At 40.8% G+C, this 23,509-nt stretch overlaps 1 protein-coding gene across 8 annotated transcripts in view; it reads right to left on the bottom strand.

The window, feature by feature from the left end:
- Nucleotides 1–1,765: 1,765 nt before the first annotated feature.
- The window catches only part of ACSL4 (acyl-CoA synthetase long chain family member 4), an 82,621-nt gene continuing 60,877 nt past the window's right edge, over nucleotides 1,766–23,509 (bottom strand). For all 8 annotated transcript variants that reach the window (XM_082717334.1, XM_082717330.1, XM_082717332.1 and 5 more), the window contains 5 exons: nucleotides 21,723–21,797; nucleotides 19,062–19,253; nucleotides 17,698–17,812; nucleotides 13,035–13,192; nucleotides 1,766–4,657 (listed from right to left, as the gene is read on the bottom strand). In XM_082717334.1, coding sequence (XP_082573460.1) covers nucleotides 4,500–4,657; nucleotides 13,035–13,192; nucleotides 17,698–17,812; nucleotides 19,062–19,253; nucleotides 21,723–21,797 — 698 coding nt within the window. In that variant the 3' untranslated portion in view covers nucleotides 1,766–4,499. The remainder of the gene's footprint in view (nucleotides 4,658–13,034; nucleotides 13,193–17,697; nucleotides 17,813–19,061; nucleotides 19,254–21,722; nucleotides 21,798–23,509) is intronic.

Raw genomic sequence — 23,509 nt, 5'->3', positions numbered from 1 at the left:
CACTTGGTTAGGTGTCTGGCTCTTGGTTTCAGCTCTAGTTGTGATCTCGGGGTCCTGAGATCAAGCCCCGCCTACATTGAGCCCCAAGTTGGGCTCCACACTCAGTGCAGAGTCTGCTTTAGACTCTCTTGCCCGTGGTGTGCTTGGGTGGATAAATTGGTTAAGCATCTGCCTTGGGCTCAGGTCATGATCCTGAGGTCCTGGAATTGAGTCCTGCATCAGGCTCCCTGCTAGGTGGAGAGTCTGCTTCAACCCTTCCCTCTGCTACTCTCCCAACTTGTACTCTCTCTCTCTCGATCTGTCAAATAAATAATCTTTAAAAACAACAACAACAAAAAAACCCTCTTTCCTTCTCCTTGTGCCCTTCCCCTACCTAAAATAAATAAACAGTTTAATAAAAAAGTAGAGGTAAAGAGGCTGGAGCCCAAATCAGGACTAGTTCAGAACTGTTGTTATGAACTAACCGTTCATGTCCTCCTTGCCAGAAAAAAAAAAATTTTAAGATTGTATTTATTTGAGAGAGAGAGAGAGAGAGTGAGCGTACAGGAGAATCCTCACTTCTTGTGATGGCTTCATCTACAGCCTCACATCCTTCTAGGAAAATTCGGGACCTAGGGTGTCGTTAACAAACCACAGTCCCAATGGAAAGCTAGAAGTGCTCAACCCTATAGGCAACATGACATGCCTGATTTCCTCTGTCGTTCACCATTCCATTTTGACAAAGAGTGTCTTCTTCAAGGTTTGGTCCTTTTATTTATTTATTTTTAAATAAAGGAAGAAGAAACTGAGGCTAAGAGGGTATCATGAGATTTGTCCAGGGTTACAAAGCTAGTGATAGAATGAGCCAGGCTTCCTCTCCTCTATATCCAGAACCCTCCACGGTCTTCTGGGACCAGCAAGCCTGAAAGCCTTAAAGCCCTCAGTGTGCTAAGTAATACGTGAAACCAGCTCGCTGAGGAAATTGCCTGGCTAAGGTTGCCCTGATCCAAACACTTTACATGGACTAATGTGTTTTAATCCTCGCAACCACCATATGGGGTAGATCCTCTGATCAACCAACCCCATTCGTTCAGATGGAAAAATGCAGCAGGCACACATTCGTGAACTTGCTCACAGTCATAGAGCGTGTGAGGAGCAGAGCCAGAAAAGAGACTGAGGACAGTGTTTTATTCCACAGTATCAGGTGTTCCAAAGCAGTTCTACTCTATTAACTGTATCAGTGTAACAGCTTTAGGTTCAGATGCTCCAAACCAATGGATGGGACATATACAGGCCGGATTAACTGCTTAATGCAAGTCCATAAACCTTTTAAAATATGTGCTTACAAGTTTGGCTAAGGGGCACTTGGGTGGCTCAGTTGGTTAAGTGTCTGCCTTCGGACTCAGGTTATGTTCCTAGGGTCCTGGGACAGAGCCCCACATCAGGCTTCCTGCTCAGTGGGGAGCCTGCTTCTCCCTCTCCCACTCCCCCTCCCCCTGCTCACACTCTCACATGCTCATTCTCAAATAAAGTCTTCAAAAAAATAAACATTAATAAAAGTCTGGCTATTTAGGGGTGACGGGCTGGCTCCACTGGAGGAGCGTGTGACTCTTGATCACGGCGTTGTGAGTTTGAGCCCCATGTTGGGTACAGAGCTTACTTTAAAAAAAAAAACTAAATATACTTTAAAAACCACCCAATTTAAATGAATAAAGAAATAATGGCTGGCTAGTAGTCTTCAAACCTGTGGGTTTTATCTTGGCGCATCAATGAGGCACAAATCAGCTTGATAACATGTGTGGATTTATTTCTTAAGATTCGAGTGCAAACTTAAAAAACAAGAACAAACCAAGCTTTTCATTAGGAATAAACACAAAAATTGAAGTAACAACCCCGCGATCATGCATTTTAACAGAAAGTACAAAAACTGAATACATTCTAATTTGTAACTACATTTGAAAATTAAAACATTCCTCTGGAGTTCCAAATATGACACAATCATTAACCTATTCTCATTCTGTCACCTCAGACATATCCATCATATGCTATCAGGAAAACACAGGCAAGGATTATTATTAATCAGCCTTTATGCCCAAAAGAAACATTCCTCTCCTTAACTTCTGACTCTTTGAATCATTTACCTGTATCTCAGTTCTGAAAGCTATACAATTATACCTCTGCTCTAAGAAAAAGAAAAGAAGCAATACAAGTATCAGGAGGCAAGATATTTTCATGTCATTAAAGCAAAAGTCACAAGTGTTCAACTTAGAAATGTACAGAATTGTAGTAAATTTTTAAAGTACAACTTCATTTGATGGCTGACACGTCATAACAGCGAACAATTTAAACAGGTATAAAAATGTAGGATTAAAATCTTTAGGCTCAAATACTTGAAAAGTCACTATGAATATGGTAAGATCGGTTTACATAACCATATATTTTTTTTTTCTGAAGAAAAATCAGGGGGGTAGTGGCATCTCCCTTGGTCCCTTAACAATATTTGGATTTTCTCAAAGAATTAGCAGCACCCAACTTTAAGTGTTGATTCCATGTTTCTAAAGGACCTTATACAACAGATTAGTTGGCAGTGTTCTAGCTTTCAGGAGATGGGACTGGGCAGGGTTGCAAACACGGGAGTATGCATGCATTCACATATTTGAAATCACCATTCCAGATGGGAAAACAATTCACATATTGAAAAAAAAAAATCTAAGGGACTTGTCCTTGAAGGATCAACAGTGGGCCAGAACAGTAGAAGCTGAATAGTAGTCTACTTGATGACAGTGGTTTTTCAAGCTTCCAAGGCAAGTTGGGAAAAATGAGAATAATCACATACACATAACTTCAGAGAGAACTTGCCTTGAATTGGACACTGCAGAACACTGAACAGAAATCTTTACAAAAACCTTCATTCTTGCTTATAATAACATCAGATTATTTATTTTTTCCTTTTCACCACCATATACATAATATTTAAATATTTTCATTATAAATATCTTAGAGCAAAAAAGAATGTATTTAATTGCAGTGGTGGCCCACATCTGTACAAAGCAATGTAAGCAACATATATATATATATGCATATATATATATGCATATGTGTGTATATAAAATGATTAAGAAAAAAGTGCAAAGAATAACAGTATTAAGAATTTTTGCTTTTTACAGTAACTATGGTTCAAGTGTGAAAACCTGTCAGATCTAGAATCCCAGATTTTAATGAAAGAGTCAAAAAGAAGCCCACATGCCTAATTGCTGCACAAGTATCAGTCCCTTCCCTTTGCCCATATCGAGCATTTCCAGTTTCTAAACTTTTCACACAATCAGGAAAATAGTGGTAACAGTGTGTTCTTTCCCTGTCACTTCCCCAAACTCATCCATGTTAAGTCATCACTCAGAGATCCAAACAAGATATTGGGAAAGTCAGTCATCATAACCCGCTTTGCGCACATTAAAGCTAAATGAAAGGCTTTCTGAAATAAACTACGGATCAAGAATCGAATCAGCAACAGCAAACAGACCTTCAGTTCCAAGTGTAATTTAATACGAGGACATTTTCAAATCAATCCCTGTTATCATAGGTAAATTCCAAATTGAAATCCTTTCCTAGGTTCAGTGCTATGCAAGGATCAGAATTCTAAATATTTATGATGGTTTCACCTTTTCAAATAAAGAAAGTGCTTCCTGTTAAAATTGGATTCATTTTTTCTCATCTTACTCTTGGTCTCAGTTTTTTCTTTGGAAAAGACAGACAATTTTTGGCAGTCTTTAACATAATTTACCCTTAATCATTCAAATAATTAGTTACTGATTTTAAGACCTCCAAGTTTCAGAAAACCAGTTCAATTTCCCTTTAAAAATATATTACTAAATATTTTTGGTGTGTTTAACGTTGTTGTACTCAGACTTCGGGCACTGTAATTATTCACAATATTACAAGGATTCTATGTCTAACTTATGCCAACAATTATGAATCCTAAAATGGTTTCCAAGGTACTACTATTTGATTCTATTATATTATGATTGAATTTTGCCTTCAAGAGAAATGGTTGGAAGAGAATTTCAAAGCCCTGCAGAACTCCTGCTTTGAGTAGTGTTAATACATATTTTTTTTTGTCATGCTTAGTATTTTAAGCTTCTTCTGAACTAGGAAGACAATAGACATTGGAAGATACAAATTGCTGCAAACTACATTCTACTCCAATTAATTTTGTTCCACATTATTTTCCTTTAAGAAAACAAGCATATCTTGGGCTAATTTTTAAAACAGAATTTTTGCTCTAAAATTAGTAACACAGCTAAAGGGAAACAACTTCTCAATTTCAGCCACATGAGACCTAGGCAAAACTAAGTTAAAGTAGACTCAATGACTATCTTAATCACTTTGGGGTTTTTTTTTAAATTACCATGTCTTTAGAATGATATACCCCTTACATTCTAACAGCTCAACAAGGCTTAAAACTCTAGAACTGAAAACCCGCCAAGCCACCTCCTGCACAGCTGTAAATGAGAGGCGGCACTCTACTTGCCCCCGTACATTCGCTCAATGTCTTTGAGGTAATGGTTCTTCAGCTCCTTCCTCTTCAGTTTGAAAGCATCTGTGACCAAACCAGTTTCAGGCGTCCATGGCTCTGGACTTAGGCGAACCTTGATTGGAATTTCAAATCGCTCCAATTTCACTGAAATGAGAAGGGGGGAGGTAGGAGAGAGGGAGGGACAGGGGAGGGGAAGGGTTGGTTAATTTAGGGTGCTAGTATCTTACAATCTCAGTTTCATTGTAGAGTTCTTGAAGTGTACATAAATCGTTTCAGTTGCATGTAGTTTTAGCCCACACATTTTTTTTTTTAAATTCTATTGTATATGTAGACACCCTCCTCTTTCGAGTCTTCCTATTTGTCATTTCCTCTGCCTGGGCTCGTCTTCCCTGTTGGTAGCTGCCTAGCTCACGTTCTTACTCCATTTCGGTGTCCGCTCAAATGCCGCTCCTCAGAGAAGGCCTCCTGGACCCTTCAGAACAGGAGTCCCTGAGTCTGCTTAGCCTCTCTATCCTCTGACATTACACTTTTTTTTTTAAAAAGATTTTATTTATTTATTTGACAGAGAGAGACACAGCAAGAGAGAGAACACAAGCAGGGGGAGCAGACTGGAGAGGAAAAGCAGGCTTCCCTCTGACCCGGGAGCCAGAGGCGGGGCTCGATCCTAGGACCCTGGGATCATGACCTGAGCTGAAGGCAGACGCCCAACTGACTGGGCCACCCAGGCACCCCGGACATTACACTTTCTTCAGAATGCTTCTCACCAGCCCACAGATTATAAATCCCCGTCTGACCTACTAGAAGGCAAGCTCCATGCAAGCAGGGGTCTTTTGTTCCCTGCCATCCATGGGGCTCCATCAAGAGCCCTCGATTTATGTGGACGTATGTGTTCATTCATTCTGCGGAAAACTATGCCTCTAGACAACTGTTCTTCAGGAGCTGTATTCAACACTCAAGGAAGAATCAAAAGGGGGATGGTGAATTTCACACTTCAGTGGCATAAGGATGTGAGACAGCACGTACTGTATCAGAGTTAACTCAGCGCCTGCGGAGAGAGGTAATGAGGCCACGCAATCAATCAATCAAGTACTCCGTAATTTTAAATTCAATTATATCCCCTCAAACTACTTACTATTAATACAGGCTCATCCTGAAAATCCTGACAGCCCCTTAACGGCAATGTCAAGCTACAGAGGAGCTATATGGCATGAGGTGAAGGGACATGGATCTGCATGGGTACAGCCTACCGCTAACCAGCCTGGGTGACTTTAGAAACAACTAGGTTTCCATGACAGGTGCCAAAACCTCAAATTCATGGAAGTTTTTGACCTAATACTGGCCTGGAGGTTTAGGAAAGCTTGCTTCGATTACTGAATTTCTCATTAAAATGAGAGAAAAATATCTGAGTGTGGAAAAATAATCCTTCAAATTACATAGAGCCAAATTCCTAAAAGTAGCCCCTGAAGAGGCAGTAAAAGAACAGGAAACTTGCTCAAATTTACTATATCTATTCTGTTGACACATCACAGCTCAGTTATGGGGAGGAGAGAGGCCCAAAGTAAACCCATCTGCTCCCCAAGTTCACATTTGGTTCTCAAAGAAACACTTCCATTCTCAAGTATAGATTTGGCTCCAGAACCTTTTATTTCATATTCTTTTCCTTATTTACATAGGCCCTATTCATAAAAGTCACTATATTTCATTTTTATTAACTAAATTCCTGTTCAAAGTGGGGAAAAGGCTACATGAGAGGTTTCATTTTGGGAACTCCTAAATATTATCTAGTACTACAAGCTTTAGAGAACAATGGGCAAACAGGATACACTGCCAGCAAGTGAGAAAGAGCAGGGGGAAGAAAAAACAAACAGCATTTTATGCATGCCATTTTATCGAAATTACCTACATTATGAAACAGAGCCTACAGGTGGCAGCAAATGTCGACATTTCAAGCCACTGGTCTTTCTCAAATAACCACAAAACTACTAATTTGTATCCTTCTCTTTTAAATTAGACTTTATAATTATTTGAGAGCAAGTGAGCACACATATGAGCGGGTAGGGAGAGGGTTAGTGGCAGAGAGAGAGAGAGAGAGAGCAAGAGAGAGAGAGAGACTCTCAAGCAGGCTCCATGCCTAGCATAGTGCCCAACCTGGAGCTCCATGCCATGACCCTGAGATCACGACCTGAGCCAAATTAAGAGTCCAACACTTACCTGACTGAGCTACCCAGATGCCCCTATTACTCTGTATTCTTAAGATAGATACTACCTATACCTGAAACCATGCCCGAAAGGTCAATGAGGCTGAAATGAATAGGAAATTTCAAGCTTGTTTTTCAGAGACCTGTTTCTCCCGAATCTGCTACTCTTTCTTTCCAGACCCCAACAACAAATCCACTAGCTCCCCTGGCAGAGGCATAAACTGAAGGTCAAGGGTATGGCTTTAGCCTGTGAACAAGCAAGGCTCTGCAAGCATTCCTTCCCAAAGATAGGGAATCCGAGACCCCATCCAGTTTATACTGGTTCATGGAGCTTGCACCTAGCCCTTCACCTTGTCCAAAGAGGACCTCCTGAAAGCAGGGGCCAAATTTTGCCTCATTTTAATATTAAGTCTGCATCCCCAACAACTCAGCATACAGGTTACAAATGTTTGCTCAAAGTCCACACTCCATCTTTCTTAAGAATCGTTAAGTTTCCCATGCTGGGGTGGCTCAGTTGATTAAGCATCTGACTCTTGGTTTCTGTTCAGGTCATGACCTCGGGGTTGTGAGGTCCAGTCCCCGCCTCAGGCTCTCCGCTCAGCATGGAGTCTCCTTAACACTCACTCTCCTTCTCCTCTCTCCCCCACACTCTTTCCCTCAATAAATAAATCTTAAAAAAAGAGTCATGTTCCCCCACCCTTTTCATCAATATGTATATAATCTCAACCCCTGTAAATGTTAAAAACAAACAAACCAACCAACCTTGTCCTCTCCTGAACAGGTAGTAAAGGAACATGAAACTTGCTCAAATTAACCATGTCTACCTACTGAAACATTACAGCTCAGTTATGGGGAGGCGTCTGGAACTGTGGAATCACTATATTGTACCCTAGAAATTAACACAACACTGTATGTTAACTATACTGGCATTCAAATAAAATTGAAAAAATAAAAATAAAAAAGGCTTTGTGGTTGTCAGATGCTACTTCTGATTAACTGGTTTTTGAGTGTTTGTTGTTTCCCTATAAAACTCAGCCAGGTACTGATTTCTTCTCCCTGAGTATCTGCCTATGACCCTTCCAACCGAGGTGTCCAACTTCCTTCCAATCCCTCGAAATGATTTAAAATGAAAACAGCCCTTTTTCTAAAACCCTAGGAACAGATGCTAGGCTACTTGAAATGAATGTCAGTGAAATGGCCACAGCGGCTCAACTTTAGACAACCTTCTTACCTGCTGCTGTGCATGGGCCACTCGAAAAGATCACCAGAGACATTAGAATGGCAAGCCAGGGAAATCTGTCCAGTGGCCAACGCCTGCCCTCCCTCCAGCTAAAGATGCTTCACACCTGATATCTAGAAACCATCTCACTGGCAGCTCTCAGGACTCAGGACAGGGGGTTTATCCTTTCCCCCAACCACTAACGTCTATTTTCTTTTTGTTTCCAGAGAAATGTCACTTATTAGTTCCCTGCCTGCTTGCATAACATAGGCCTAAGTTTGAAGGCCCACCTGCCCTACCACCTCCCGAAATGAGACAGCCGTTTAACTGAACTGACCTTCTCTAAGACTGCTGCAGGAGATGAGGAGCACACCTGTTCCCTAAGGTCCACAACACAACTCTAGCTACAAGGGAACAATACACACAATCTGTGTGATATTTTTCTAAGAAAAATCTTGGTCTAAAGGGGGATATCCCCACTACTTCTAAACAGATCTGGGGGAGCCATGTCTTGGCAGTTGGAAGATAAATCTGTTGATTTAAAAATTTGGTCCCCCCTTTCTCTAGTCATAATCTCAAGGAACCCAGTCACTGTACTAACCCCCTTAAACCTTTTCATCAAACAAAAAGGGAATCAACACCTCCTGCCTACCAGGAGGATAGAATCTGATGTTTGTTGGGGAGAACGTTTTTACCCTGGTGGGGAATCAGGGCTCATGAACACATGAGGAAGAATCTTTCTATCACCTTAGGTGTGTTCACCAACAAAACTGCTCTTGTCACTGTTGCCCAACAAAAAGAAAATACATTTGTTAGCCTAGGTAGTTGTTGGTCACAAGATAGCAATGTTGATGGTCACATTGCTCAAGACTATATTATCTATGCACAACAGGCTCGGATATGTGCCATTTCTAACCAAACTGCAGTGTTTAGATAATCCTTCTGACCCAAGTAAAACTCACTCAGATAAAATCAGAGAGTGTGCCACTTGGCTGCCAGGAATTTCCCCAGAGATGTGTGGAAATTGACTGGTTTATTGGACACATTTCCTAGAACCCTGAAGGCATTAGGTCAATGGTACAGGGTCTATTAAGATTTGGGTTATCTTTACATTATTTACATTACATTAACTAAATATGTAATAATCAAAAATGCTTTCCAGTATGGTTCTAAAACAATCAAAAAAGGAACTAATATATTGATTGCGCCAAATGTCCATATTAAGCTAAATACCAGAAAATTTTCTAACAAAGTACAAAGTTGCCTCTTTCCTCAAATCTAGAAACTGCCCTTTTCCAGCAGGAAGCAGCCAGAGTGGTCACTGTCCCAATTCCCTCAAGATCCTCAAGATCGAGGAAGGACTATAAAGCAAGGGAAAGTGAAACCATGCACATAAGGTCAATGAGGTTGAAACAGGAAATTTCGAGCTTGTTTTTCAGAGACCTGTTTCTCCCGAATTAGCTATACTCTTTCTTTCCAGACCCCAACAACAAATCCACGAGCCCCCTTGGCAGAGGCATAAACTGAAGGTCAAAGAGTATGGTTTCAGCCTATGAACAAGCAAGGCTCAGAATACATTCCTTCCCGGAGATAAGGAGCCGGAGACCCCATCCAGTTTTACTGGTTCACAGAGTTTGCACCTAGCCCCTCACCTTGTCCTAAGATGACCTCCTGAAGGCAGGGGCCAAATTTTGTCTCACTTTAATGTTAAGTCTCTACCCCAAAGTGAAATGAGATGTATATTACTTGTCTGTTTGCTCAACGCGCAAGCTCTGTCTTTCCTCATTAAGAGTTGTAAATCCGCCCCTCTTCCTCCGTATGTATGTATTCCCAACCACTAAGATTATTTGAAAAAACAAAAAGAAAAACCAAAAAACTAAGAAAAAACCCTGTGCTCTCCCCCTTCGGGGAAGTGGATGTGAGACTTGCCCTCCTGTTGGTTCGGCTGCCTCTCAAATAAGCCCTCTCCTTCCTGTACACTCGCTGTCTCAGTGACTGGCTTTGTTGTGCGCTTGCACCCATGCTGGGTCAGGTTAGGTACCTCATGCTTCTATTTAAAACATGAAGAGGCCATCTATAAAAGATGTATGATTTCAGGCAGATTTAGCTGAATACAACCAAGACTATTTTATACTTTTTGCATTCAGTCTCTGAAATTGTCATTGGAAGCAAAAGTTTGGCAAGATAAGTATTTTGTGGCACAGGAAAACTAGGATTTATACATTGAAGCTCATGATGATTGTGTATTATCGAAATCATCAATTGTTTGATTTCCTGCCTCAGTCTAGGAAAGTTATGAGAACCCAGCAGGTCCTAGAATTTTATTCCATTTTTCATCTGATTGTGATCCAGGTTGACTTTCCCTATTATTGCTTTTACACGGTGAAATGTACAATGACAAATTATTTAAGTTGCATTTTCCCCATCAGTACATTCAGAGAGTGACTAAGAATAACAGCTTATTGGCTGAAATACTTTTTGAAATAGTGAATTTAAAAAAAATTAGGATCTGTAGCAAAGAAAATTCTGGGAACCCAGTGACAGTAGTATAAAAAGTGTGGTATATCAATAATACTATAGCTGACAAAGCCATCTTCAGGAAAAAAACAGTAAGTGCCTGTTTTTAGGGTCATAAACTTAATTTCGTATATGTTAATAGGCCATCTGTCATTTAAAACTTCATAGTGTCTAGAGTTAACTACAAGAATGCTCTTCTTGGTGGAGCTGGGGGGCCTGGGTGGCCTGGTGGGTTAAGTGTCTGCCTTCAACTCAGGTCATGATCTCAGGGTCCTGGATCAAGCCCCATGTTGGGCTCCTGGGTCAGTGGGGAGCCTGCTTCTCCTTCTCTGTCTGAACCTCCCCCTGCTCATGCTCGTTCACTCTCTCCCTCTCTCTCTCAAATGAATAAACAAAATCTTTAAAATAAATGTTCTTCTTGGGGAAAAATAATTTTTTTATTTCAACCTGGTAGTTAATATTATCAACTAGTGAGTAGAACCTAAATAGTTAATGTAAAAGAATAAATTATAGTAGACTAGTTAGGGAAAAAGCGGTGCTTATATACGTCAGATAAAAGCATAAACATGTCTACAGGTTTTCTGAGTGACCAGGAACTTATATGGCAACAGAGTTGGAAATAAGCCTTTAAAATTTACATTTTCTTTGACTCAGAAATTCCATTTCCAGGGATTCTAAATAAATAAATAAATAAATAAACAAACATGATAATATGTTACATTTGTTTATAGTGTGTTGCCAGGGAGAGGAACTCACCCTAAAATCCAACAAAGACTTAAGTGGATATTCCTATGCTGGAATACTATTTAGCTATTGAAAATGACAATGCAATTCTGTATCTACTGACTTAGAAATATGTCACTGATGCTGACAGGCTGGGTACGTATACCATAAACAATGTAACATTACCACCCAAAGATAACTACTAGAAAGTGATTTTTTTTTACTTCCTCCTTTATAATTTTCTGTACTCTCTAGTATTTTATGATGAGTATACATAACCTAATCAGGAAAGTGATGTCTTCATTTTTTAGGAGAGAAAGCAACAGGTTAAAACTAGGTTAATAGCTTCCTAATAAACATGAAGAGTTGGGTGCCTTGTTGGCTCAGTTGTTAAGCATCTGCCTTTGGCTCAGTTCGTGATCTCAGGGTCCTGGGATCGAGCCCCACATCGGGCTCCCTTCTCCGTGGGAAACCTGCTTCTCTCTCTCCCCCACTCCCCCTGCCTGTGTTCCCTATCTTGCTGTGTCTCTCTCTGTCACATCAATAAATAAAATCTTAAAAAAACCCACAAACATGAAGAGTTCACAGTTTCTCTCTGTTCCCTTGGAAAGTAATTTAAACAGTTTAAAATAATCTTTTAAATTAAAAAAAGGTAGTAACCACAAGGAAACAGCTGAGATGAGAGAAAGAGGACACTGGGTGAGTAGTCAACAAAATTTTGGAAGACCCAAAGCAAACGGACTAGCAGTAACTGATGGAGAGTTGAGGGAGTTAAAGCTAACTGCCAAAAAAAGAAGAAAGATATAAAAGCTCACTGCCAACAGAGGACACCAGTGAGAGGCAAATGGACCTCTTGAGCCCATGCCTCTGAAGACAGAAGACAGGTGAGGGATACACCTCTGAAAAGAGAGTTCTGGTCCTCAGCCCTTTTTCAGAGGACAGCTCTTCTCCAAGAAGAAAATCGCCTTGCTCTTCCCTAAGCAGGATGGCAACAGGTTTACTTTTTGGAAAGGCTGAACGAGAAAGACTCGGGACTCCAAGGACACTAGGTACGACAGGAGGAGGGAACAGAGCTGAAAACAAAAGGATGCAGTGAGGGTAAGAGCCACCCACCCCACCCTCTGCCCTTTTCCAATATCTTCTTTTTGGGCCCCAAATGGGCAGTCATGCTACTATCCTCCAGGCAAGAGACTCAAGAAATCTTTACAGAAATGGGATGACTTCAGATACTAACTTTGAATAACCTCTCAGTGAAGCCCAGTGAGCTCTCCAAACACTATTTTAGTGCCTTGTTCTCAAGTATGAATGGACAGACAGGGACCAATGGGTATAGGAGAGGCTATGAGCAAAGCAAGCAGGAAGTGGAGCTTGTAGGGAATGACCAATAACAGGGGAAGAATATGCAGAAAAGGAATACCTTGAACATCCTCGGGGGAATAAGAGGCAACACAGTGAGTGCGTTCATGAAAGAGCAATAGGATGCTATTAAAAGAACATGGAGAAAAGAGGAAAGAGCTCTTGAAAACTAAAATTCTGACACTGGAAGTTGGAAATTCAATAGACAGAGAGATGACAAAGTGGAAGGATTCTGCCAGAATATAAAACAAAAAGGACAAGATAGAAAACAAAAGGGAAAAAAGGATAATAAATCTAGAGGATGAAAACAAGAGGTCCAACAACCATATAAAAGTAATCTCAGATAAAGACACAAACACAGAACTTGGGGGAGAAAAGCCATAAAAGAGCAGGTTTTAAAAACCCTGCATTATGAAAACAAAATAGATAGACATCTCAAAGAGCCTAATGCATAAAACATCATTAAATGACTTCTAGGTACTTAGTAGACAAGCAATTTCTTACTTACTGGCATTGGCAGCTTCTCTAATTTCTTTCAGTATTTCAGCTTCCATGGCAGGATTATTGCAGATATCAACCCAAGATCCTTCCACTCCTTTCTGTTGTGCCAAAAGTGTCAACCTTTTCTGATTAGGAACCACAAAACTAATCACATAGGACTGATCACTAAAAATTTAGAAAATAACACAAAATGGAAATTAAAACATTGAGAACAATCATTTTTACATTATCGACTTGAACAGTACACATAATTTCAAATACATATTTCTGTTAAGTGTTACAGTTTCATTAAGAAGTAATAAAACCCACGGCACCTGGGTGGCTCAGTCAGTTAAGGGTCTGCCTTCAGCTCAGGTCATGATCCCAGGACCCTGGGATCGAGCCCCATGTTGGGTTCTCTGCTCAGAAGGGTGCTTGCTTCTCCCACTCCCCCTGCTTATTCTCTCTCTCTCTCTTTCTCTGTGTGTGTGTGTGTTAAATAAATAAAATCTTGAAAAAAAAAGAAGTAACAAAATCCATAGTACTGGCATAAAGATAGACATTTAACCAATGGAATAGAACAGAAAGCCCAGAAATAAATCCCTGCACATATGGTCAAATGATGTTCAATAAGGGTGCCATCACAACTCAATGGGGAAAGGACAGTCTCTTTAACAAATGAGTGTTCAGAGAATTGGATATCCCTTCGTAAAGAAATGAAATTGGACCCTCAGTCCACACTACACATGAAAATAACTCAAAAAGGATCAAGGACTAAATATGTAAGAGGTAAAATTATAAAATGTCTAAAAGAATATATAGGGGAAAAGATTCATGACACTGGATTTGACAATGCTTTGACACCCAAAGCAGAGGCAATAAAAGAAAAAACTGATAAATGGGAGTACAATAAAAATTTAAAAATTTCAGCATATCAAAGGACATAGTCAACAGTGTGAAAAGTCAATCTATGGAGCTGGAGAAAGTATTGGTTAGCCATATAGCTGATAAGAAGTTAAAATATCTAGACTATATAAAGAACTCCTGTAACACAACAGCAAAAAAGAAAACGCAAGTAACCCAATTAAAATATGGCCAAAGACCTAAACTTATAAAACTCCTAAAAGAGTATGGGTAACCTCCTTGACATCAGCCTTAACAACGTGTGTTGTTGGATTTGGTACCAAAAACAAAGGCAATGAAAGCAAAAATAAACAAGTGGCACTATATCAAACTAAAAAGCTCTGCACAGCCAAGAAAACCATTAACAAAACGAAAAGGCAACATACAGGGGTGCCTAGGTGGCTCAGTCAGTTGAGCATCTGATTCCTGATTTTGGCACAGGTCATGATCTCAGGGTCATGAGCTCGAGCCCCACATTGAGCCCCACATTGGGTTCCTCACTCAGTGGGGAGTCTGCTTGAGATCTTCTCTTTCCCTTTTCTCCTCCCCCACAAATAAATAAACCAATCTTTTAAAAAAGGCAACCTACAGAACGGGAGAAAGTATTTGAAAATCATTTATCTGGTAATGGGTTAATAACCAAAATGCAGGAAGAAGTCCTGCAACTCAAGAGGGAAAAAATCCAATTAAACAATGGGCTGAGGGACACCTCGGTGGCTCAGTGGGTTAAAGCCTCTGCTTTCGGCTTGGGTCATGATCCCAGGGTCCTGGGATTGAGCCCTGCATCAGGCTCTCTGCTCAGTGGGGAGCCTGTTTCCCCTTCTTCTCTCTCTGCCTGCCTCTCTGCCTACTTGTGACCTCTGTCTGTCAAATAAGTAAATAAAAATCTTTATTAAAAAATGGGTTGAGGGCGCCTGGGTGGCTCAGTAGGTTAAAGCCTCTGCCTTCGGGTCAGGTCATGATCCCAGGGTCCTGGGATCGAGCCCCACATCAGGTTCTCTGCTCAGCAGGGAGCCTGCTCCCCCCTCTCTGTGCCTGCCTCTCTGCCTACTTGTGATCTCTGTCCATCAAATAAATAAATAAAATCTTTTAAAAAATGGGTTGAGAAAGCAAATAGACATTTTTCCAAAGACAACATACAAACGGCCAGCAGGCACATGAAAAGGTGCTCAGCATCACTCATCATCAGGGAAATAAATGCAAATCAAAACCACAATAAGATAACATTTCAAGCCTGTCAGTATGGCTATCATCAAAAAGACAGGAGATAACAAGTGTTGGCAAGGATGTGGAGAGAAGGGAACGTGGCACACTGTTGGTGGGAAGGTAAATTGGTGCAGCCGCCATAGAAAACAATGTGGATGTTCCTTAAAAAAAAAAAAGGCAAAACAAAAAATAGAATTACTGTATGATCTAGCAATCCAATTGCTTGGACAAAGAAATATAAATCCAAAGAATATGAAAAGATATTGAAGAGGTATCTGAATTCCCATGTTCACTGCAGCATTAGTCACAAAAGCCAAGATAGAGAAACAACCTGTGTTCGTCAATGGATGAATGAATAAAGAACATGTTGGGTGTGTACACACACACAAGGAAATATCATTCAGCTAAGACACACACACAAGGAAATATCATCCAGCTAAGAGAAAGAAACTTCGGCCATTTGTGACAACACAGATGAACCCTGAGGGTGTCATATTAAGTGAAATAAACCAGAGAAAGACAAATATTGCATGGTATCACTTACATGTGGGATCATTAAAAAAAAAAAAGTGAAACTCAGAGTAGAAGTGGTTGTCAGGAACTGGGGTAAATAGGAACAGGTTGGTAAAAGGGTACAAGCTTTCAGCTAGAAGATAGATAGGGTCTGAGGATCTAATGTAAAGCATGTTGACTACAGTGGATAACACTATATTGTGTAACTTGCAAAGAAGAGAGAACAAATTTTTAATGAGCAAAGGACTTCACATTTCTCCAGAGGTGATACACAAATGGCCAATGAGCATATGAAAAACTGTTCCATGTCACTAATCATGAGCGGGGAGATAGCCCTTCACACCCATTAAGATGACTCCTATCAAAAAAAGAGAAATAAGTGTTGGTGAGGATGTAGAGAAATGTGAACCCTTGAGCAGTGTTGGTAGGAATGTAAAAATGGTGCTGCAGTTGTGGTAAACAGTATGGTGGTTCCTCAAAAGATAAAAAATCGAATGGCCATATGACCCGGCAATCCCATATCTGGGTATATATCTGGAAGAACTAAAAGTAGGATCTTGAAGAGATATTTGTATAACCATGTTCATAGCAGTAGGATTCGCAATAGTCAAGAGGCGGAAGCCACCAAAGTTGGCCATTGATGGATGAATAGATACACAAAATATGGTCTATACACCCAATGGAACATTTTTAAAAGATTTTATGTATGTATTTGAGAGAGAGGAAAGAGAAAGAGAGGGAGTATGAGCCAGGGGAGGGGCAGAGGGAGAGGGAGAAACAGACTCCCTCCTGAGCAGGGAGCCCAGCATGGGGCTTGATCCCAGGATCCTGGGATCATGGCATTACCCAAAGGCCGAGGCTTAACCCACTGAGCCACCCAGGTAACCCCATCCAGTGGAACATTACTCAGCCTGAAAAAGGAAGGGAAATTCTGACATCTTCAATATAGATGAACCCTGAGGACATTATGCTCAGTGAAGGAAGCCAGTCACAAGAGAAATACTGTATGATTCTATTTATATGAGGTATCTAGACTAGTCATATTAACAGAAACAGGAAGGAGAATGGTGGGGGCCAGAGTCTAGAGCCAAGGAAAATGGGGAGTTGTTTAATATCTAGAAAGTTTCAGTTCTGCAAGATAAAAAGTTCTAGAGTCTGACTGCACAATGATGTAAATATATACAACACTAGTCAACTATACACTTAGAAATGGTTAAGATGATAACTTTTATGTTCTGTGGGGTTTTTTTTTACAGTTACATTTTAATTTTATTTATTTATTTGACAGACAGAGATCACAAGTAGGCAGAGAGGCAGGCAGAGAGAGGGGGGAAAAGCAGGCTCCCTGCTGAGCAGAGAACCTGAAGTGGGGCTGGATCCCAGGACCCTGAGATCATGACCTGTGCCAAAGGCAGAGGTTTAACCCACCAAGCCACCCAGGCACCCCTACAGTTACATTTTTTAAAGGGTGTGATAAAGCCCCTAAAAATAAACCCTATTAACACAAAAAGAAAATGGTCCAATCCCTTAGATTTTTTATTTCAAAAACTTGTAGTAGCTGTGTAAACTTCCTAGGAAATTACTTCACAACTTATCTCAGTTGTTAAGGATATTCAATGAAGTAAGTTCTGTGGCACAGCTAAGTAATTTAGCAAGACGTTGTAGGTGTTGAAGAATTAGTTAAAATGTCTCTGTTAGGGACACCTGGGTGGTTCAGTGGGTTAAGCCTCTGCCTTCGGCTCAGGTCATGATCTCAGGGTCCTGGGATTGAGCCCCGCATCGGGCTCTCTGCTCAGCGAGGAGCCTGCTTCCTCCTCTCTCTCTGCCTGCCTCTCTCTCTGCCTACTTGTGCTCTCTATGTCAAATAAATAAATAAAAACCTTTTTTAAAAAAATGGCTCCATTATCTCAAATGATCTTCAGGCTGGTTAACTTTCAGAAATGTTTAACATTCCCCAGTGCTGATGAAATGTTGGTGTTTCCCTTATGATTACAAATGATCAAAATGTCTTCCAGTTGTCCTTCCACCGTGAGTACAAGGAAGCACAAATGCAACTTTTGAAAAATTACCTTTTGGCAAATGCACAGATGTTGTCTATAAGTGGACAATTCTTCAGTGCTGCTTCTACTTTTCCCAGAGATACATATTCTCCTGCTTGCAACTTCACCAGGTCTTTCTTACGATCTGTAAGATGAAAAATGAGGAATGTTAAGTCACCCACAGTCCATTTTATTAAGGTATATACAATTCTGATTTTCTTTCACTCTCACTGCCGTCATCTTGAGTGACAAAGAGATTTCTTCTAAAGTCTCCTCAAATCTTCTTACATATAATGCTTGCCCATGCACATCACTTAAAAAGAAAATACCTAGCTGAAGAAGTACTGGCTAAAATGTTAGACTCCATACAGAATGCTTCGGTATCTTACTATAATCTTAACCACCATAATCAAGTGAATAGAAGGAAAAGGATCTCAGCGCACTCGATTTGAATGGGCGGCTTGGCCCATTATAAGCCATGTGAGCCTGGGCATGACAGCCGACCTCTCCAGCTCTCAGTTTAATCAGAGATATTGACACAAGCATGTAGCACAATGTCAGGCATAGGGAACACAATTAATTAACGTGAATTCCCTATTTCCCATATTTGACATCATCTTGTTAAAACAACAGGGCTCCTGGCACAGGATGGCATGGCTTGAATAATCATCCATTGCCTTACGACTTTCATACGAGTGCCGGCTTGCCTACCTCTAGCCTAACCCACTCTACATGCCCATAGAAACTACCTTTGATGCCAGGGCAAATAAGGATCAAGGGGAAAAAAAAAAGCAGGGGAGGGGAAGGGATTGGTTCGAGATTGAACCATGCTTACTGGGGATTTCCCCAGCAGATCTAACTTCTAGATGAAGAACCACTTTTCCCGGGAGATCTCTAACTATATTCAGGTCAGGCATGGGTCCAGGGAAAGATTTAAATGGACCACTGGAGATACAACTGAGGCTTGAAAAGGACTGGACTGGGACCCTAAAGACTGGTCCTTGCCAGCTAGCTCATTGAACTTTCAGGTTCTGCCTGCTTAAAGTGAATAGCATAAAGGCTCTCTTGGAGTTCAAAGTCTATCTCAGTTGGCTCAGTGAGAGCAGTGTCAAACCAACCGACATTCTCAGAAGAATGGACTGCTATTGAGAATTTATAATTTTCTAAGGTTCAGGGTTAACTGGGGCTATATAAATAGCCACTAGGGAAAGTAATGTGTCCACACTGCTTCTCGAGTGGGGAGGTAAGTGGTGAGCGATTCTACTCTGTGGTGTTCTATGGTATTCTAGGTAGGGTATGTTACAGTAGATGGTTATACAGTGCCATGTGTAGTTGACCCAAAAAACCCTCTTTTGTGTAATCTTTGTGTTCTTGCAAAATGAGAATACACTGACCTATAATCTGCAAACATCCATCAGGATGAAATTCTCCAATATCACCAGTACAAAACCACCTTTGTCCATTTTCATCCACAGAATAATCCTCTGCTGTTTTCTCCTCATTCTTAAAATAGCCCATGGAGATATTCTGTCCACCAATTACAATTTCACCTCTGGGGTTCGGCTTGTCGTGAATTGTATAACCGCCTGGAAGTCATTAAATGAAATTAGTTACTGTTCTAACACAGAATGTACTTGCATTAATTCTTAAAACTCTTACACTGATTCTGTGAATCAAATTTTCTGTCACTTCTGGTGAGAATATTAGTTTATATTTATTCCATGGATGTGAGGACCATGGGTAACTGTAATTTCAGAAGCAGCAAGGAAGGCTCGATGATAATCACCAGCCACCAACTATACCAAACCTCCCCAGTGTGAAAAAATTTTCACACTTCAAAATGGGCTTCATAGAGCTCTGTTAAGACAAAAGTACCCCCAAGAAGGGTAACACTTGAAGCTGTTATAAGTTACTAGTATGTGGTCATCAATGTATTTCAGATTGTTTCCCTAAAGACGTTTTATTTGCTTAATCTTGTTTACATTTTTGTTAGTAACATACAGTGCAGTATTGGCGTCAGGAGCAGAATTCAGTGTTTCATCACTTACACATACCCAGTCCCATCACAAGCGCCCTCCTTAATCCCCATCCCCCATCTAGCCTCTCCCCCACCCACTTCCCTCCATTGATGCTGTTTGCTCTCTATCGTTGAGTCTCTTAGGGTTTGTTTCTTTCTCTCCTTTTTTTTTTTTTAAAGATTTTGTTTTAGACAGAGAGAGAGAGAAAGAGTATGCACACATGCACGCATGCGTGAGCGGGAGGAGGGGCAGAGGGAGTAGCAGACTCTCCGCTGAGCAGGGAGCCAGATGCTAGGCTCCATCCCAGGACCCCGGGATCATGACCTGAGCTGAAGGCAGATCCATAACCGACTGAGCTAGCCAGGCACCTCCCTTTCTCCCTCTCCCTTTCTCTCTCTCATATACATGAGTACATGTACATGCACTCACTCTTTTTTAAGGTTTTAATACAAGAGAGCAGGTAGAAAGAGGGAAAGGGAGGCTAGGAGAAAAAGGAGGGAAACTTTATTTTCTTAACTTTGCCTATGACCAGTCATGACTTTAAAAGTGAGAACACTGAAATAATTGACAATAACTCTAGAATATCTTACCACTACTCATTACCTGTTTATTACTGAGTAAAACTTGCTTGCTTACCTGAAGGGAAATATACAAAAATCTGAATTCATAATCTGAGATGTTGATTGGATTTTATGTCCTAAAACAATTAAAGCTGCTCTTAAAAATTTTAAACTAGTCAGTATTTGAATTGGACGAAACCCACTGTACATAAAACATTAAGATCATTCCTATTCTAGAGAGCAAAGGTTCCTTCACAGCAAGAAAAATTCCCAAATACATTTGCACAAATGGACCCACTCCCCCAATGAATATTAAGGCTCGATGCCAGAAAATCAGAAACAAAAATTAGAGGCAAAATTTGCCTTACCAAGTTGTAGCAATATACCTCGTTTCTCTGATTTCACTGCCTCATAAATAACCCATCGAACAAAAACAATTGTGATGCCGAGACTCAACAGAGCCAGACCCATATTCCCTATATTCTCTCCAGATTTCTATCCTAGAATTGGAATGTCACGGCCTGGCAGGACTCATTCCCAAGATGCAAAACTCTTGGGAATGCAACTGGATTTTAAATGTGGTTCAGTGGCCATTTGCTTGTGAAGCACTGAAACAATATACATTTTAAGAAAGTCGAAGAAGAGAAACAATTTCAGGGACTTCAAGTATATGTCAGATAAAGCCCATTCATTTTCTTGAGTTTGAACAACCTAGGGGAATTGTCCTAAAAGGTAACTAACCGGTCCTTTAAATTTTCAGTCTACGGCTCCATCCCAAGGTGAATATTCCCTTTTAAAATTTTAAGTTTCTAATTACTTTTGCTTCATCTGGCAAAGCCAGGCTGCTAATTATTTTGCAATTAATGCACATATTTCGTATTTATCACACTTTCTTCAGGTACACTGGTTCACTTTTGCCTTTAGCTGATTTAGAAAAAGGATTATTGCCAATGTCTGTAAAGCCCAGGCTCCTCTTCGTAGTCACATATAAAAATAAAATTATACAAATAGCTGGAGAATTGAGTCTCAACTGTGAAAATGTTTCCTGGGGTCAAAGGCTAAGGGGTTGTTGGTGTGTGTGTGTGTGTGTGTGTGTGTGTGTGTGTGATCAGTCACTCAATCCCCTAACAATCTGAGGATTCATTTCCCAGCCCCAACCTCCTCACTAGCAAAGTTGAGATTCAAAAGATGGAATACATCTTCTCCAAACCTAGGGAATGGCCCACTAAGAATGTTTTTCCTCTTTACCATCAAGTTTTCTCAAGTTCAGAATCACCACGCCTGTATTCTAGAGATTTTCTTTTCCTCTTCGGAACCTGATGATGTTACCAAGGAGAAAGCAAGCACAGGGTATGAGCAGCAGAAAAGACTCACACAGCACCACAGACCACCTAACACTTTAAGGACTGGGCATCTTGATGCTCAAGGTGGTGTGCAGCATATCTAGAACCAGTGGAGCTTGTCATAAAATTCTTACCTTCCTGCCAGTCTTTTAGCTTAATTTCACAGCAAATGAGAGGGGCTCCAACTCTGCCAGTAGTATAGTCAGTAACTATGAGGGAAAAGGAAACAAAGATATTAGCATACACATTTCAGACCCACCTGAGACCAGCAATACTGGAGTCCAAGCCAGAGTCTCACAGATGACAGAAGAGAGACCATCGTGAGTGCAGTGCAAAGTGTGGTCAGGGTTTCGATATCTCAAGCTCATTTCAACAGTGCAATCAACTCCAGCTGTTGTTACATCATTTTTGCTTCTCACGGGCTGTATTTCAGATAATGAAGTACAAAGCCCTCTGGTAAAGGAGAGCTCGCTCCACCATGACCTGCCTAGGATTACAGTAAGACGGATCTGGAGTGGAATTCCTTCTCTACCATTCACTGACTGGCTGTGCAACTTGACAAATTACTTAACCCCACTAAGCCTCCATTTCCTCATTTATTAAATGGGGAGAGTAAGAAAACCTACTTCTTAATAGGGATATATGCTATAGGGATTCAATGAGATGATGTGTGGAAGGTGCTTAGTACTTCCTAGCACAAACTAAGTTTTCGATGAACCTTAAATGTTTTTACCAAACATGAGGATGACGATGATGACGATATTCTTCTTCTGTAAGCTGGAAGTCCTGCTATCCATAATCAACCTAGCATTATATTAAATACTGAAAAGAGAAAACACATAAAGGACCACATGTGTTATGTGCCCTCAGTGAGCTTACAAACAACCTACCTGAGCCAAAATGCATGTGAAGCAATTTAGAGCACATTTAAATACTCAAGCGCACAGTCATGGAAGCGAGCACCACGGTTACCTCAGAGACTAGCAAGATCAGTGTAAAACTGGGAAAGACTTCATTGAGGAGTCTAGCATGAAAAGGCAGCTGTGACCAGTTAGCCAAAGGGCATTCTAAGAGAAAGGAACAGAAGCTACAGAGAGGTGAGAGCAAGAAGGCCCAGATGAGAAAGAGTAAGAAAACTGGCTTGTCTGGAGAGCAGAGCCAGGTACAAGGAGATATGAGAAATCATGGAAAATGACAATGGCTACAATGGCGCCAGATCAAAGATGTCTGGAAAGCTCGGCTGGCCGGGAATGAAGCAGTGTTTGAGGGGGAGGCGTCTAAAACAAGTACATACGATGAATCCAAAGTGCAATCATGGAGGCAAGGCATAGCCGCGGAGAGGCTGTTACAGCAGAGCAGTGTGAAGTAATAAAAGGCGGGATGCCAAAGGCGACATGAAGGGAGGGACCAGTCCAGTGAAGAAGTGGGAAGATCTGATCCAAGTTGAAGATATTTAATTAGATGACTTTAAAGTGAATGCTCTGAATGAATTTAAGGATGCTAAGACCACTGTCACAAACAATTTGTGAGGTGGTGAGATGGTCTGGGATGTTGGATATGATTCTGAACATAATAAACTTAAAGTGAAAGTGGGATGATCCCCCAAATATTACCATACCCAGTATTTCCCAATCCAAGATGATTTTGCCCCTCGGGGGATATTTGGTAATGTTTCCAGTTATTCCACTGCTGTAACTGGGAGGAGTGAGTTACCCCTGCTATCCATTCATCCAGCCACTGAACAACTTACGACACACCAGACAGCCCAAACAATAAAGAACTCTCTGGTTCAGGATTTCAGTAGTGCCAAAGTTGAGAAACACGGCCATGGGATGATGGAAATGACAGAAGATAAAACAAACAAGAAGTCAGGGTGGGAACATGCGTTCAAGAGGGAGCATGAAAATGATACTTTATTCTA

The sequence above is a fragment of the Mustela nivalis genome (assembly GCF_964662115.1).
Source record: "Mustela nivalis genome assembly, chromosome: X".
In the NCBI taxonomy this organism is placed as follows: Eukaryota; Metazoa; Chordata; class Mammalia; order Carnivora; family Mustelidae; genus Mustela; species Mustela nivalis.
The sequence above is the reverse complement of the archived record's forward strand: the minus strand, read 5'-3'. Positions and strand labels throughout refer to the sequence as shown.